This window comes from Micromys minutus (assembly GCF_963924665.1).
Source record: "Micromys minutus genome assembly, chromosome: 10".
NCBI lineage: Eukaryota > Metazoa > Chordata > Mammalia > Rodentia > Muridae > Micromys > Micromys minutus.
The window spans coordinates 46,605,025-46,621,302 of record NC_137979.1 but is presented as its reverse complement, the minus strand read 5'-3'; the positions used below and the strand labels follow the sequence as shown (position 1 = coordinate 46,621,302).

The window sequence follows — 16,278 nt, the reverse complement described above, 5'->3', positions numbered from 1 at the left end:
CCTGGTTAACCTTTCCATGTCCAGACTGATGACTTTTGCTCTTGTTTTGTGGCTTGTTTAGTTTAACCAGTTGTGTCTGTGTGGTTGGTGTCCATAGATGTCAGACAAGGGTGTCAGATATCCTGGAACTGGAGTTACTGAAGGTTGTGATGTTCCATGTGGATGATCATAACTGAAGCCGGGTCCTCTGCTAAAGCAGCAAATGCCACAAGCCATCTCTCTAGTCCCTGATATTATTACTATTATTACTATTATTATTATTATTATTATTATTATTATTATTATTATTATTATTATTATTTTTCAGACATCCGACCTGCTGCAACATGTGGCTGCAGTTGCTGTATGCTTATTGCCCAGAGGAAGACATTTAGCACGGCTTCTCCTTGCCTTCTGCTGTGACACTCTCCCCACCCTGCTCTAATGCCCCATGAGTGTTAGAAGGGAAGATGCAGATGTCCTTCTGAAGGCAGAGCAGCATCTGTTACTTAGCCTCAGCGTCCAGTGCAGCCATGACTCTCCATATGCATTGTTTCCCGGAACAAGAAGCTTCTCTGCTTAAGGCTGACAGTGGGCAGGCACACTCACGTTAAAGATGGTTTTTAAAATTAGATGTACTCGTTTTATTTAAGTAGGATTTTTTTTCAAAACAGAAAACTATGGTGTCTGCCATACACCAGAATAAATTCATGATATGTAGCATGACTAAGTATAAAAGCTTAACCATAAGAATGAAGAAAAAGATGGTTCCCATCTGCTTTGGAGTTGGAGAACAGCTTTCCAAACATAACAAGACAAGGAAGGCAAGATAGATTTGTCAATGAAAAAAGAAAACTCTGTACTTAAAGACACCACAGACACAGTTAAATGATGCTCTGGGGCAAATTTTAAAACATGTTTGACATAATGAAAAATGAAACATACTTCTCATAAATTAAGTTCCTACAAATTAGTTAGGAAAGATGAACAGCTTAGTAGAAAAATCAGCAGAAGTAGGTAATTGCTAAAGGGAAATTGTATCTCTCTCTCTCTCCCTTCTCTGATTTCATTTGTGGGAAACAATACTTAATTATAAAGTAGATGCACCAATAATGAAATACATTCAAATAAATATGATGGGATTTTGCAATTGGCTTACTAGACATACAATAACATTTTAAATAAGACTTACTCGTATTTTCTGTGTATGGATGAGCATGTATGTTTGTATACCACACGCATACTTGATGCCCCCAAAGGCCAGAAGATGCCATTAAAAGCCTGGGAACTGGAGTTACAGAAAGTTGTGATCTGTTGTGTGGGTGCTAGGAACCAAACTCTGATCCTGCAGAAGAACAGTCTGTGTTCTTAACTGCTGAGACATCTCTCTAGCCTCAGGATTCCAAGACTTTAATAAATACAGTATCCCAGTGGAACATGCCTGTGATCACAGCATTTTTGAAGGGAGACAGATGGTTTAAGAGTTCAAGGTACCTGCCACCTGGCCTCATTGACTGAATTCCAACCCTAGGACCCACAAAGTGGAAGGAGAGAATCAACCCTTGGAAGTTGTCTTTTGATCCTTCCCCCTTCCCACACAACCACACCCATAGATAGCTAAAAATTATAATAAAAATAATAACGTGATGTGGCAACCTGGGAAGATAGTTATAAAATACAATGTCATCCCTCCCCCCCCCCCATTTTGTGGCCTGTCATTTTGTCTGAGTGATGGTGAAAAAACTGTGTAGTCCAAGCTGGCCTCAAACTCTTGATCATTCTTCTTTTGCCTCCTTTTGCATGCCCTGCAGGCACATATCACCAAACACAGAGACCTATAACTGCACAATATGCAGAAGTTGAGAGGCCTTGGACCACTCAGTCCTAAATGGGATCTTTTCATCAAACCCCTTTCCCCAGTGTTCAGGAAACCCCGAGGAACAGAAGGTGGAAAGAGTGAAAGAGCCAGTGGGGATGGAAGAAACCTTCTAGAAACAACAGGACTGAGACACATATGAACTCACACAAACCACACCTCAGGGCAGGCCCCATGCCTGGACAACATGAAAAAACAAAATGATAATTCTGGAGGTTTTCTTTCTTTTTATTTCCTTATAGACCTTTTGCTTATGTATTCTGATTTCTGATTTTGATTTTTATGGGTTTTTATGGAAATTTTGGTTTTCTTAAGAACCCAGTTATGCTATGTGAATATATTTTTGTTTTAATTCCAGTTGTGGGATATGAGACTGCTTCAGACCATCCACAGCAGCTGACTATGGTTTGTTTGTCTTGTGCTCTGGCAGGGTCACGATTCTGTCAGCTGAACAAATTTATGCTTGGAATTCTGGGGACTTGAGGGAACATATAAACGCCAGAGCCCTGCTGCTGATTCTCCCTGCTGCTGCTGGTTCCTGCTGGTGTGATTGCTGTTGTTGCTGGTTTGCTAGTTGAAGGCATTCTAGAGATGAAGACTGGATGCCCCTAGGAACTTGATACCCATAATCAGCAGGAAGTAGTCTAAAGAGGTCAATTCCCCCTTTCCTCTCTAAGCTTCTTTCTCGCTTGCCTAGTGTTGGGGGTGTGGAAGGGATTGGGGTGGAGCAGGGTGATAGATATGAGAACCTAATAAAGTAACCAAAAGTACAGTGACAATTTTTTGTGTATGCAAATGGTGTGCAAATGTGCGTCTCAGAGTCTGTATGTGCTTCTTGTGCTTGTGGTGGGGGGGGATCGTTTTATTTTACTAGTTGCTTGTTTTGTCTTGTTCCGGTGTGCTTTTATCTTAATATTGTTCATATTATTACATTATATATTATTAATACATTATTATTATTATTATTATTATTATTATTATTATTATTATTATTATTGATGTCTTTTTTTTTCTAATAAGAGAAAGGGTATGGATTTGGGTGAATGGGAAAGTGGGGAGGATCTGGGGAAATCATGATATATATAGTGTATGGAAAAATCCATTTAAAAATAACATAAAGGGGCTGCAGAGATGGCTCAGTGGTTAAGAGCACTGGCTGCTCTTCCAGAGGTCCTGAGTTCAAATCCCAACAACCACATGGTGGCTCACAACCATCTGTAATGGGATCTAATGCCCTCTTCTGGTGTGTCTGAAGACAGTGACAACGTACTCATATAGATATAATAAATAAATCTTTAAAAAGATAACATAGAAAGAATATATTAGATAGTGACAATGCTCCACTGCATTAGAGTGCCTCATTTAACTGTACAGAAGTTCAGTGAGATATAAAGGTATTGGGTTTGGCTAATTTTGATACATGATGTTTATTTTACTTGCAAGTGTTTTATGTATAATAAACCTTATAAGATTTAAAAAATTTTTATGGGTACAACTAAATGAAATACTTATTTTCTGCTGTGCAAACTATTCCCATCAAAGAACATCAACAACTCAACAGAAAGGTGGGCAATTGTGGATTGTCCTGCAGCTGTTTGGATTCTGATGCTAATTTTACTTCCCCAAGAGGGGCTGCCTAGTCACTACTCAGGTGATTTCATCAGAACCTTCCCATTTTAATTAGTAAAATACAGGTGAGAGCCAGTGATTGGGCAGGGGAAGGAAAGGTGGAGAGAGAAGGTAGGAGGAGGAGGAGAAGAAGAAGGAGCTGGAACACGTGGCCTGGAGAAACCACCAGTTATAAGGATCTCATGGCACAGGAGAACATTTTCTGAAGAAAACACCAATGGCTCAAGCTCTAAGGTCAAAGATTAACAAATGGGACTTAATGAGATTGCGAAGTTTCTGTAAGGCTAAGGACATTGTCAAGAAAACAAAACGGCAGCCAACAGAATGGGAAAAGATCTTTACCAACTCCACATCAGATAGAGGCCTAATATCCAAGGTATACAAAGAACTCAAAAAGCTAGACACCAGAGAATCAAACAACTCTATTAAAAATGGGGTACAGAGCTAAACAAAACGTTCTCAATTGAGGAATATCGAATGGCTGAGAAACATCTGAGGAAGTGCTCAACATCCTTAGCCATCAGGGAAACGCAAATCAAAACAACCCTAAGATTCCACCTCACACCAGTCAGATTGACCAAGATCCAAAACTCAGATGACAACAGATGCTGACGAGGTTGTGGAGAAAGAGGAACACTTCTCCACTGTTGGTGGGGTTGCAAACTAATACAACCACTCTGGAAATCAGTCTCGCGATACCTCAGAAAATTGGATATAGTACTACCTGAAGACCCAGCTATTCCACTTCTGGGCATATACCCCAGAGACACTTTAATACACAACAAAGATACATGCACCACAATGTTCATAGCAGCTCTATTTATAATAGCCAGAAGCTGGAAAGAACCCAGATGTCCTTCAGTAGATGAATGGATACAAAAATTGTGGTATATTTACTCAGCCACCAGAAACAATGACTTAACCAAATTCTTAAGAAAATGGCTGCATCTAGAGAATATCATCCTGAGTGAAATAACCCAGTCACAAAAGAACAGACATAATATGCAGTCACTGATAGTGGGATGCTAACCCCAGAGGCTCGCACTCCCCCAGAAACAACTCACAGACTGTGTGAAGTCCAAGAAAAAAACAAAACAAAACAAACAAACAAAAAAAAGTCATGCTCAATCCTTACCCACCAAGAACACATTGACAAATACCGGGTTACACCCTGTATTACATGTACTGTTTGATCACTGTAAAAAAAAAAAAAATCTTTACACACCAAGAAAACTTTGACTATTTCCAGGTTACATCTTGTTTTACATGTACTTGATGCTCATTGTAACTAGTAAGATCGTAATCACACTATCAAACCTTTAAAAAAAAAAAAAACCAAGTACTGACAAAAATGTATTGTATACTTTTATGCAAAAAATGCTTAAAATCTGTACATTTATCTTTGTTTTTTAAAATAAATTTGTAAAAAAAAAAGGATGTCATGGCTGGGGGATAGACTAGTGTAGTGGTAAATCTGCCCAATCTAGGCGTGCAGCTTGTGTTCATATTTACTGAATTGTGTTTTCATTGAACAGGCTTATTCAGGTTGGAGAGAATACTATAACCGGCAGTGACTTGGGATGAGAAGTTAATTCACCAGAGAGGGAGCTCGGCTAGCATTTAAACACACAGTAGAGATGCAAACTAACCCTGCTATGTTCCCTGCAAGGTCACATTCCTTGACAGCCATCTTGTAGGTGAAGCTTGAAGGGAATGAGACAGTGCTGAAGGGGGTGTAATTTGGCACCTTTATAAAGAGTGATATGACAACATCCAGGAAAATGACAAATGCAAGAACTCATTGACCCAGTGATTTCAAAGAGTTTACAGTCGGGAGATATAAGGATATGTGTAAAGTGACTTAAACTACAGTTATTCTCCACAATGTGGTTATAGTGGAAAATATCAGAAACAGTAGGAGTGACCTAAATGTCTTTCAGTAGGAAACTGGTTAATGCAGACTACTGTTATATAACATAATATATAATATAAAATATATAATATATAATACATAACATACAACATATAACATATACTATATACTATGTACTATATAATATATAATATAATATATAATATATAACATATCATATGTTATATATCATCTAACATATCACATATCATATATTATATGTCATAGATCATATAGCATATAACACATAACATGTAATATATAATATATCAATATAATGTATAATATATAAAATATTAAATATATAATATTCCTATGAAAAACTTTTTTTTGTACCCAGTAATGAAATGCTCTTAGTTATCATAAGGGGGCAGAGCGTCTGCACTAAGGACAGTGTGTGTAGGCCTCTAATGGGAAGTGGAGGGAGGTTTTTCCTGAGGTTGGTTTATGCTGCTGCTAAAATGGAGCTTGTCTTCTACCTTGGCCAGGCAGGTACTATGCAGAGCCTGGAGCTGGAGTCCAGCAGCCTGATCTCTCTCTGGCTGCTGGCATTTCTACCAGGCGGGTGGAAAAGAGAACAGAGGATTAAATCACTAAGTTCTGCCAAGCCCTGAGCTCCTGACATGGAAAGAGAAGAAAGACGAGGGGCTGGAAGCAAGACTGAGCAGTTGACAGCATTGTGTCTTTCAAAGGCAAGCGGTGACAGGGATGATGGGGAGACTCGGAAAACCACAGCTCCAGAGAGGACATCTAGGGACAACCCAAAAGCAGGAAGAGGAGGAGGGAACCTCTGGCAGTCATTCTGAATGAGGATGGCGTGGTCACGCCTGGCTCTTGACCTGCTCTCTCCCTAGAGAAGCAGGATCCCCATGAGGTGAGACAGCTTTCTCAGCTCCTCTGCCCATGGCTCCTAGCCAGCTACCCCTCCAGTGTACAGTAACAAGTGTCACAGGACCTCTGCCCTGGGAGGGAAATGAGCTTCCTACCACCTCCCACATTCATATGCTTGTCTACACCCATATGCCCACACTCATATGCTTTTCTTCTGAAAGAGGCTCCAGTTGCCCTAAGAGTCATTCCTCTCTACTGGGTTTCCATTCCCTTACCAGGCCTCTGGGCTTCCTGGGTTGGGACCACTCTGCCTCTCTAGAGCCTACAGAAGTCTAAGGCCTATCTCATTTGGAGAAGTGTTCCCTCTCAGCAGCAGGTGTAACCAGTGAAGGGACTCATTGCGCTTGGCCCTTTGTAGGCTCTGAATTAGACCAGACAACCCTCTTTGGGGTGCAGGGAGATCGGAGAGAATGGAACGCTCCTAGCCCTCTTCATAGGTGTCCTGCCCATCTTGCCCCCAGCTGGGAGTGATGGAGGCACAGAGACATGGAGTTGTTCCGTATCTAGGTGAGGTTCAAGGGGCTCAGGTTTCCAGACACCTAAGTTTATGGGGAATACTCATGCAACCCTACCCACTTCCACTCTAGACCCGTTCTCTCTTCTCTCAGGGGCTTCTGTTGCTTCGGCTTCTCAGACATTCTTGGACATCTGTCATTATAGCAGCTACCCAGGCCAAAGCTCATCCCTACCACTTCTCCCTCACTCCCCACATTCACTATCCCGAGATATTTTGTGGAGGATGGGCAACTGAGTACAATGGCTTGGCTGCCCACTATGCAAATCTCAGAAAAGGTGAGTCCCCTGTCAAGATTGCTACAGCAGATTGAGGGAGTGTGCTCCATGCTGAGTATTGAGAGTTGTCAGGGTTACCTTCTTCCCCACTGTATTGCAGAGGGCAGCCATTGTTTGTCCCATTCTGATGTTTCTATTCCTGTTCCATCTGGGTTTCTCATAGAAATTACTTGAATGAAAAAATCATTGTCTGGAGGAAAATATCCCTTGCATTTTATGAACACACACATGCATGCACCTACACACTCTATTATATATTTGCAATAGCAGATGCTTCTCTGAGTGCATGTGACTGGCCATTGTTTCCTGTGTTCCATCTGCATGTATGCCGTGATGTATCTGCCCGAATAAACCGCTTGGACACAGTTCAATCCATTAGAAAGTGTTTATTAGCTGACCAGCAACTACACTGGGTGCTCAGGACCCCAGTGCAGTTCTAAGTCTTTCTCAGGGTGAATTTTTAAGCACAAAAGTCACATCCTGGTTTGGCACACCTCAGTTAGCATGACCAGTTAGCTAGAAGCAAAACTACAGAAGCCAAGAAAGCCAAGTTAGTTATTTAGGAAATTTCCCAGAACGATAGATTTTTGATGGATTAGGCCTTTGTTCTGATTTTGGCAGATGTAGTTGCCTAAGTGCTGGGTTCTAAGGTTGGAATGGTACTTCCAACATGGTGTCAGGTGTGCTAAGATCTGGAGATCTCTTAATGGATGCCCACATTTCATCACAGCAGCTCTGAGGGATGTGTTATTATGACCATAGTTTCCAGTTAACAACCGAGGAAATGGGAACACAAGTAAAATGTAAAAGCCGGGTTGGGGGGGTGGGGTGGGGTAGGGGTTGGACTGGAGGCAAGAGTACTGAATGATGGGACAAAAAAGACAGAAAAGACTGTTTGTTAAATTATTTTATGTATATATATACATATATAAATCTTGTATATTAATTTATGCAACTATATCTGGGTATATATTTATAAAAGGAGTTTATTTAACTCATGATTCGGGATATTCAATGGCATGTTGTCAACATCAGCACATGGGAGAGTGAGAAAAATGAGAGAGAGAGAGAGAGAGAGAGAGAGAGAGAGAGAGGGAGAGCTGTGCTCCAAATGGGACATTAAAGGGTAACTGAAGACAGGCTGCCTTTTATCAGAACTAGCTCTGAGAAGAATCACTGTGGAGCCCAGCCTTCTCTTCTGGAGGGCAGTATTTCAGTGACCTGCTAGGCCACACCTCTTAGAGGTCCCTCAGTGCCTCACATTGCGAGGGACAAGCTCCCAACACAGTGTGGGGAGAACACACTTAAACTGCATCCAGACTGTAGTTAGGACTCTGAGAATGCATTGCCTGTCACAAAACCGACAGAATAGAAGGGTGTGTGTGCCGTGGCCACTGCTTCATTATGCTTATTTCCCAGGTGTCAGCCTCAGGGCAGTACTGTGTCACAGGCACAGAACCCCTAGTGATGACTCCAATCTATTATTTGTCCCTCTGGACACTGGTATAAGTTTCCAAAAATATATGAGCACTTTCAGGTTATGTGTGTGGTCTAAGCAGTGTTATGTCAGTGTTTTGTAGTTAATTTGATAGTCTAGCCCACCTTAGAACTTCTAAACGTACCACTTCATAACCACTCGGAATTTGACTTATTGAGAGATGGGGGGATCCGTGTTATGTAACTCCTAACTTTACTGAATGCTTGGTTCAAGGAAAAAGTAGGTATGATGTAAACAGCCATTTTTCAACCCATGGATTGTGACCTCTGAGATGGGGTGGCATCAGACATTTTGCATGTTATATATTGAAATTGTGATTCACAACCTTAGCAAGATTTCAGCTGTGATGGAGCAACACAAATGATTTTATGGTCGGGGGAATCACCATAACAGGAAGAATTGTATTAAGAATTAGGAAGGTTGAGAACTACGAATGGAGAGCATCTGCCAGGGTGTGGCATTGATAGGACCCTAGTGTCACCCCAGAAGTCACTACTCTGTGTAATCCTGACTTAAAGCTAACTGGAACTGGTGATGGTTCAAGGCTTCTTCGTACCCCAGGCTCTCTATTCGGTAAATTAGTGGGATCCATGTGAGGTCCAAGTTGTGTGTTTTCCAGTCCTGTGCCACAGATGCCCTGTCCTGAGTCTGCCTGACCTCTCTTAGAGGTCGCTTCACTTCCAGGGGAGGGGTTGTGCTATTTGGCTCAGATCCCCATCTGTACCCCTGTCCTCTGAACTTGAGATGGAGCCACATTGGCTCCAGAGCTGCCATGATCATCCCTAGAGCAGGGCAAGGTCCCAAGGCTTTAAGTGGAGACAGACTGCCCATCTCAGAACCTGAGCATCTTCATCTCTTCCCCAAAGCCTTTGATTTTCTTGGGGGCAAAGCCAGGATATTCCAGACTGATGCTGCATCCTGGAGAACACCCTACATCACCTCCACTTTTGTTTTCCTTAAAACACAGCATTCAGTTAAGATAGGAGTGTAATTCAATAAGAAAAACCATGAGAAGTAATAAAACCCCAGGGGAGATTTTATCTGGTATTGGTTGCCTAGAAACAACCACAGAAAAATCTATAGCTTTGTCAGAGCCAGTTCTATCTGTCCATTTGATAGATTTGTTTATTTTATGTGCATGGGTGTTTGGTCCACATGTCTGTCTGTGTACTGCTTATGCACCTTGTACCCACAGAGGCAGAATAGGACACTGGCTACTCTGGAGCTGGAGTGGCTGATGATTGTAAGCTGCTGGTGGGTGCTGGGAACTAAAACTGGGCCCTTTGCAAGAAAAATGAGTGTTCTTAAGTTCTTAAGCCCTCTCTTCAGCCCTGCAACATTCCCATTTCGGCTTTCAGTGACCTTCCCTTCCTCCCTCCATGCCTCCCTCTGTGCCTCCCTCCCTCAATAACTTCCTCCCTCCTTCTATGCCTCCCTCCATCCCTTTCTTCTTCTTCTTCTTCTTCTTCTTCTTCTTCTTCTTCTTCTTCTTCTTCTTCTTCTTCTTCTTCTTCTTCTTCTTCTTCTTCTTCTTCTTCTTCTTCTTCTTTCCTCATGTTCCTTTTTTACTTCTCTTCCTACTTCCCCTTCTCTTTCCTTCCCACTTCCTCCTTTTCTTCCTTCTTCTCTTCCCTTCCATTTCCCCTTCCTCTCTTGCTCCCTTCTTCCCATTTCCTCTTCTCTCCCCTTCTTTCCTTCTTCTTTCTCTCTTTCTCATTCTCTGCCTTCTTTCATTCACTCTAGCTTCCCCTCCCCATTTTCTTTTTTTGCTCCAATTCCCTCTCCCCTCCTCCTTCCAGTCTTCCTACCTTCCATCATTTCTGTCTTCTCTTCCTTTCCTCTTTCTCACCCACATTCCCTCTTCATCTCTCTCCCTCTGTCTCCTCACCTTCCTTTTCTCCTTCCTTACCTTTCTTCCTTCCATTTTCTTTTGCCCTTCTCATTTCCTTTTTCCTCTTTCTGTCCCTCATTTCCTTTCCTTACTCTATTCCTTCTTTTCTCCCCGTCCCTCCTTCCCTTCCTCCCTCTGGTCCTCATCTTCATCTTCCATCACTGAAAGGCCTGGGGCGGTGGGCAGCAGGTGTTGCCCTGAGCTCTTTCTGCCTACGGAGAGAGAAGTGAGAATGTTCAGTTCATCTCATCTTAGAGAGAATGCGGCTCCCCAGCCTTCTTCAGTTTTATGACGAGTCTATCTGCACTTCACAAGTCAGTTATTACTCGTGATTGATGCTCACCTGCTAAGCCTAAATAAACATGCAGCTCACATCCACATACCTTACACAGACACAAATATTTGCTTTGCTCACATGGCTGGGGAGAGAATGCTATTCTGCCTGGCAGGATCCACAGCCTCAGACCCTTCACTGCAGTCTCTGTGTAGTCGGAAGGCTTATCCATTCTCACTCTTCAAGTTTTCAAGGGTCAGCATTCACAAAAACAGGCTACATGGCTAACAGAGGAATCCCCCTTTAGCCAGAGAAGAGGAGCCAGAGCAGGGAGAGGAGCCAGAGCAGATTCCTTGGCCAGCTTCCCTTCCTCTCTCTAACCTGGCTAATGACAGGTCTTTGCCCAGATGTATTTTTACCCTCTGGACAAATAGCAGTTGGGCCGAGTGGGGCTTTTTTATGAGTTGAGGTACTCACGGCTGGAAAATAAACAGCCAGCTAATGAGACGTTTCTTATGGAAACCAGCATAAATAATAACAATGCAAACATCCTGTACCCCGTGCCAACACGCCTGGGTGAGGGGGATATAAAAGCCGCTGTCCAGCTGGCCACTGTCAGACCTAGGGGAAACTCGGCCGCGTTCCTGACCTGCGACCTGACCGGCTGGGACCATGGGATGCTGCCCGGGAGACTGCCTCAATTGCTGCTCCCAGGAACAAGAATGTTGTGAGGAGTGCTGCTGCCAGCAGGGCTGCTGTGGCTGCTGTGGCTGCTGTGGCTCCTGCTGTGGCTGCGGAGGCTCTGGCTGCGGATCTAGCTGCTGCGGGTCTGGCTGCGGGTCTGGCTGCGGGTCTGGCTGCTGCGGATCTGGCTGCGGGGGCTGCGGATCTGGCTGCGGGGGCTGCGGAGGCAGCTGCTGTGGCTCCGGGTGCTGTGGCTCCGGGTGCTGTGGTCCAGTGTGCTGTCAGCCCACACCTGTATGCGAGACGAAATGAAGATCTTCCCCTCCTCTAATTGAGACAGTGTTGGGGACAGCCTCTGTCCAGATGGAGACCTCCTCATCGCCTGACTCGTTCACGCCACCAAGAGAGCGACATTCCTCTCCTGTTAGTTCTGAGAGGAAAGCTTGCCCTGGTGTATAAGGCACTCAGGGCCAAAGCCATTTCTTGGCAAGAAGTTAAAGCTGGATTCCAATGTGGTGGTCACCAAGTTCAATGTTCCTGGCTTCATTTGTATGAAGTCAAATGCGTTATAGCTATGAGGCAGTCTCTTACTTTTTGGACCTGTTGGTCCACCCCAGCTTTCTGCTCCTTTAAAACTGTGTCAATCTTTTAATAAATTCAAGCATGCTGGCTACCCTATCAGTCCCCTTGCCTCTTCCTTTAACCCTCCTAAGCACTACTAGAAAAACTTACTCTGGCATCGACCTAGGGTTAGATCTCCTGCAGCAGAGTCCTGGGAGACTGGTTAAAACTAGGTTCTGGAACCCCCACCCCAACTCCTGAAACACATGGGGTACTATAGGGGTGTGGCCTGGGGAGTCTGTGTTTTTAATAGGAAGACAGGTAATTCTCTACATGGAGGGTTGGAGGCTGTACAGATAGATGATAGACAGGTAGACAGAAGCTCTCTGAAAGTCACTTAGGGAGGCTTCGAGAGTACCTGGGTGTCACCACTGACTGTGATTTCCATTAGCTCTAACACCTGGGATGCCCGAGGGTCATGTTTCTGAAATCTTCAAGGTAGCTGATCCTAGCTGTGCTCCATCATGTCCAAGATGCCTTCTTTCTGTATTGTGCTTCTAGGATGCTTGGCCTGAACCCTGGGGCAGAGTCAGGAGGCAAAGTCAGAGGAGGTAAAAGAATAACAACGACTCTTAGATGCTAGAGACTGAATTTAGGGCTTCAACAGCTTGCTAGGCAAGACCCCTACCACAGGGCTGAATTCTTAGGCCTCCTTTTACATTTATTGTGAGATAGGGTCTCACCAAGTTACCCCAACTGACCTTAAATTTAGAATCCTCCTGCCTTAGCCATCCATGTAGATAGCATCATAAACCCATCCCAGGCTGGCTATGGACGGCAGGAATTTCTACAACCAGATTGAGTGAATGCACAGTTTCTGAGGATGTTTGTGTGGTTGCGATTCTCCTCTAGCCTCAGGTTCTGTTCTTGAATTTTTTTGGTTGTTGTTGCTTTTTACTTTTTGTCTTTTTTTTTGTCCTGGACCTAGCTGCAGTTCCTGTACTGAGAGGAAGGAAAGGGTCACATGTGCAGAACAAGCCTATCTGGGAAATTAAAACTATATAGTAGTGGATTAATCCCTAGTAAGAAATGTTTTTAAATGACACTTGGGTTAAAATAAATAAAGTCTGTTCTTGCAATAAGGAAACAGTATTTATTTTTACTTTTACAGAGGAATGACTAGGTCTTACTATATAGCCCCCAGTTAGCCCGGAACTCCCTATATAGGTCAGACTGGCAGCCATTAATTTATCCGCTTGCATCTATCTGCCTCCTTAATGCTGGGGATAAAAGCATGTAACACAATTTTTGGCCAGAAATCTTTCTATTATAATAATATACAAAGGTTATGTTATATATAAAAGACATATATGTCATATATAGTATATATAAAGGATATGCAAAGAACATATATATAAAGGATCTATAATATATAAGATATATATTATATAAAAAGCACATGTAGCATATATAAAGGATATGTATTATGTAAGGGATATATTATATAAAAGATCTATAATGTAAAGACTATATTATATGTATAAGGAATATATGTTATATATCAGGAATCTGATTATAAGCAAAGCAATCGTTCTTAAAAGGAAGCAGACTATAGGAGCACAGGCAGCAGAGAGAGCCAGTGGACTGTTCAGGTCTTTTCACTGATATGTAGCTCAGGAGGGCCCTCACAGGCACAAGTGGGGGGCTGCTGCTACAATAATGCCTTTACATTTTTTCTGTTTCTCTTAAATATTCTTTGAGAATTTCATAAACTTTTATGGGTCAGTGTACTTCATGGCTGTGTGATTGGAATGTGATTAAATGCTACCATTTTTACCAGCCCGATGAGACCTGAGTATTGCACATCTGTTCCTTGTGGTAACACAGCTGCATACAGATCAGGGAAAGTTTCACCACCTACCGAATTCCCTGCTTTCCCCTTTTAGTAGTTAACCCTCCCCAGCCCTGGGCTGCTATCAGCTCCCTATATTTTGAGGCACTTCTCCATGTCTACAATTTCATTAAGAAAGAAACCACGCAGTGTGAATTCTCCTTATTCAGTGTAACAGCTTTGATATTCATTCACATTGCTGCCGGCATCAAGTTTTTCCCTCTCCATGTGTATACATGTGTGTCGTGTTTCTGTGTATGACTGCACATGTGTATATGGGCGTATGTGTACATGTGGAGATCAGAGGTCAACCTGGGTTATGTTCCTTGGGCACTGTTTATCTGTTCCCCCTCAGGTCAGGATCTCTCTCCATGATCAAGTGGGTAGACAGGCTGGCCAGTGTGTCCCAGCATTCCACTGTCTCTGCCTCCTTAGCACTGGGCTTACAAGGACTTGCTGCCATGCCAGCTTCTTTTCTTTTCCTTTTCTGTTTAAAACGTGAGCCTTGGAAATCAAACTCAGGTCCTTGTTCCTGTACAATGAGTACTTTAATGAGTCAGATCCCCAAACCCTAGTTTGTTCTCCTTTTTTAAAAAGTTAACTATTATTTAATAGTCATGATATTAAAATTCTGTCCATTAAAACAAAGGTACTTGCGTTGCTTATAATTTTTCATCATTGTGAATAAAGTTTTCGGGAACATTCATGTGAAAGTTTCATGTAAACATGTTTTCATTTATTTTGGAACATACATGGGAACAATATTTCTGGGAAAAATGGCAATTGGGTGTTTAAATATGTAAGAAAGTATTAAATTATCTTGCAAAGTGGTTATGCCTTTCTGTACTTCAATTAGCCATGCCTGAGGGTTCTAGTTACTCCATGCCTTTGCAAGCACTTGATATTATCAGACTTTGCAATATATTGTGTGTGTGTGTGTGTGTACATGTATATATATATATGTGTGTGTGTGTGTGTTTATAGCATTGGAAAGTACAATATACCCACCTTCCAACAGCCCTGCAGGCAAAGCAGTAAATAGCTTATCAATGCTCTGTCATTCATAAGTTTTCTCCATCTGCCATTGTGCTTTCAACTTGGAGTTTTATTCTAAGATGTTGCTAGTAGAGTAGTGTATTTTTCCTTCAGAGAATATGAGATTCCACTTTGCTCTTTTCTCATTTCAGACTCCATTATTTCATTTACTTTTTACTCTGGATATAACTGGTCTTGTAAAGGGAGACTTTTTAATTTCCAGAACAAACTCATGGGTGCAGAAGGAGCATCTTGCCAAGGATGGGACAATGGGACAAATCTGCTAACAGACCAAGGGCTTGTGTACAGAGTGCCTGTGATTCAGAACAGCTGATCAATTTATTGCTCACGGCTATGTCACCCGGATGGATGAGTGGAGGTAGTGATTTCTTTGAGTTACCAACAAGGGTTGCCCGTCTTAGCTATACACACAGGTTCTCATTAGTCTATTCGATAAATAGTAATTGCACACCACTGATGTCTTGACTCTGGGTACCAGGTATGCAAGCACTGAATAGACTAAGTCCTTGCCCTTATGGCACCTGGATGATGCTGAGAGGAGGGCAGTGCTTTGAAGATGAGTCAAGAAGAAATGGCCCACAGTTAGAAGAGCCGTCACTTCATGTAGCAGGGGAGAATTCTTGGAGGCGATAACACCACAGTATAAAGAACAATGCCCTGTCAGCTCCCATCAGAGAGTTTAAGAGGGCTCTCTTTTGAGGGAGTTATAAACAACTACAACTTCATCGTTGGCTTAACTGAGGAAGGGAAGCAGAAGGAGAGGACGTATGAATGACAGGGAGTTGATCACCTCTCTACTGTTCCCTCTACAAAGCTGTGGGAAGGTACATCTTCCCCATAGCTGAGAAGGCATATCTCAAGGAATGGTAATCCTTTCTAGTCTTAACATTCTGCTGCCTTAAAGGCTCTCCTACTGCTCTACTCCAAAGAGCTTTTGGGTAATTGGCCAGTCTCCTTATGGTCTCTCTACCATTAAATTTGCCCTCTTTCTCCCATCTCCATAGGCAGAGATTTATAAAATCACAAACCCACTATCTCCTTGCCTAAAGCACCAAGAATCATTATCAAATCTAACTTCTTACTCGAGACCTTCTAAAGCTTGGTGCCTAAGTAACTGCTATGTTTTCATCACCGTCTCTTCCTGTCTCCTGTGCTCTTCTTCCTGACTGTGCCAATTGCCTTAGCTGTCAAATTATATCCGGAAGGTATCCTGCTCTTGTGTCTTGAGCTTTTTCATCTTCCTGAGAGGATTCTATTGACCGTCCTATTTATGACTTGAGAAAGCTTTCCTACCTTCCTAATCCCCATATGAATATTTCTCCTGTTACCCTCAAAGTGCTTGCA

The 16,278-nt window shown here is 42.7% G+C and overlaps 1 protein-coding gene across 1 annotated transcript; it reads left to right on the top strand.

Annotated features, from left to right (window-relative positions):
- Window positions 1-11,414: 11,414 nt before the first annotated feature.
- On the top strand, window positions 11,415-11,738 carry KRTAP17-1 (keratin associated protein 17-1; the record flags this gene model as incomplete). Its single annotated transcript, XM_080923746.1, has 1 exon — window positions 11,415-11,738. One exon carries the CDS (start codon window positions 11,415-11,417, stop codon window positions 11,736-11,738), a length of 324 nt encoding a protein of 107 aa, XP_080779872.1.
- Between the last annotated feature and the right edge of the window lie 4,540 nt (window positions 11,739-16,278).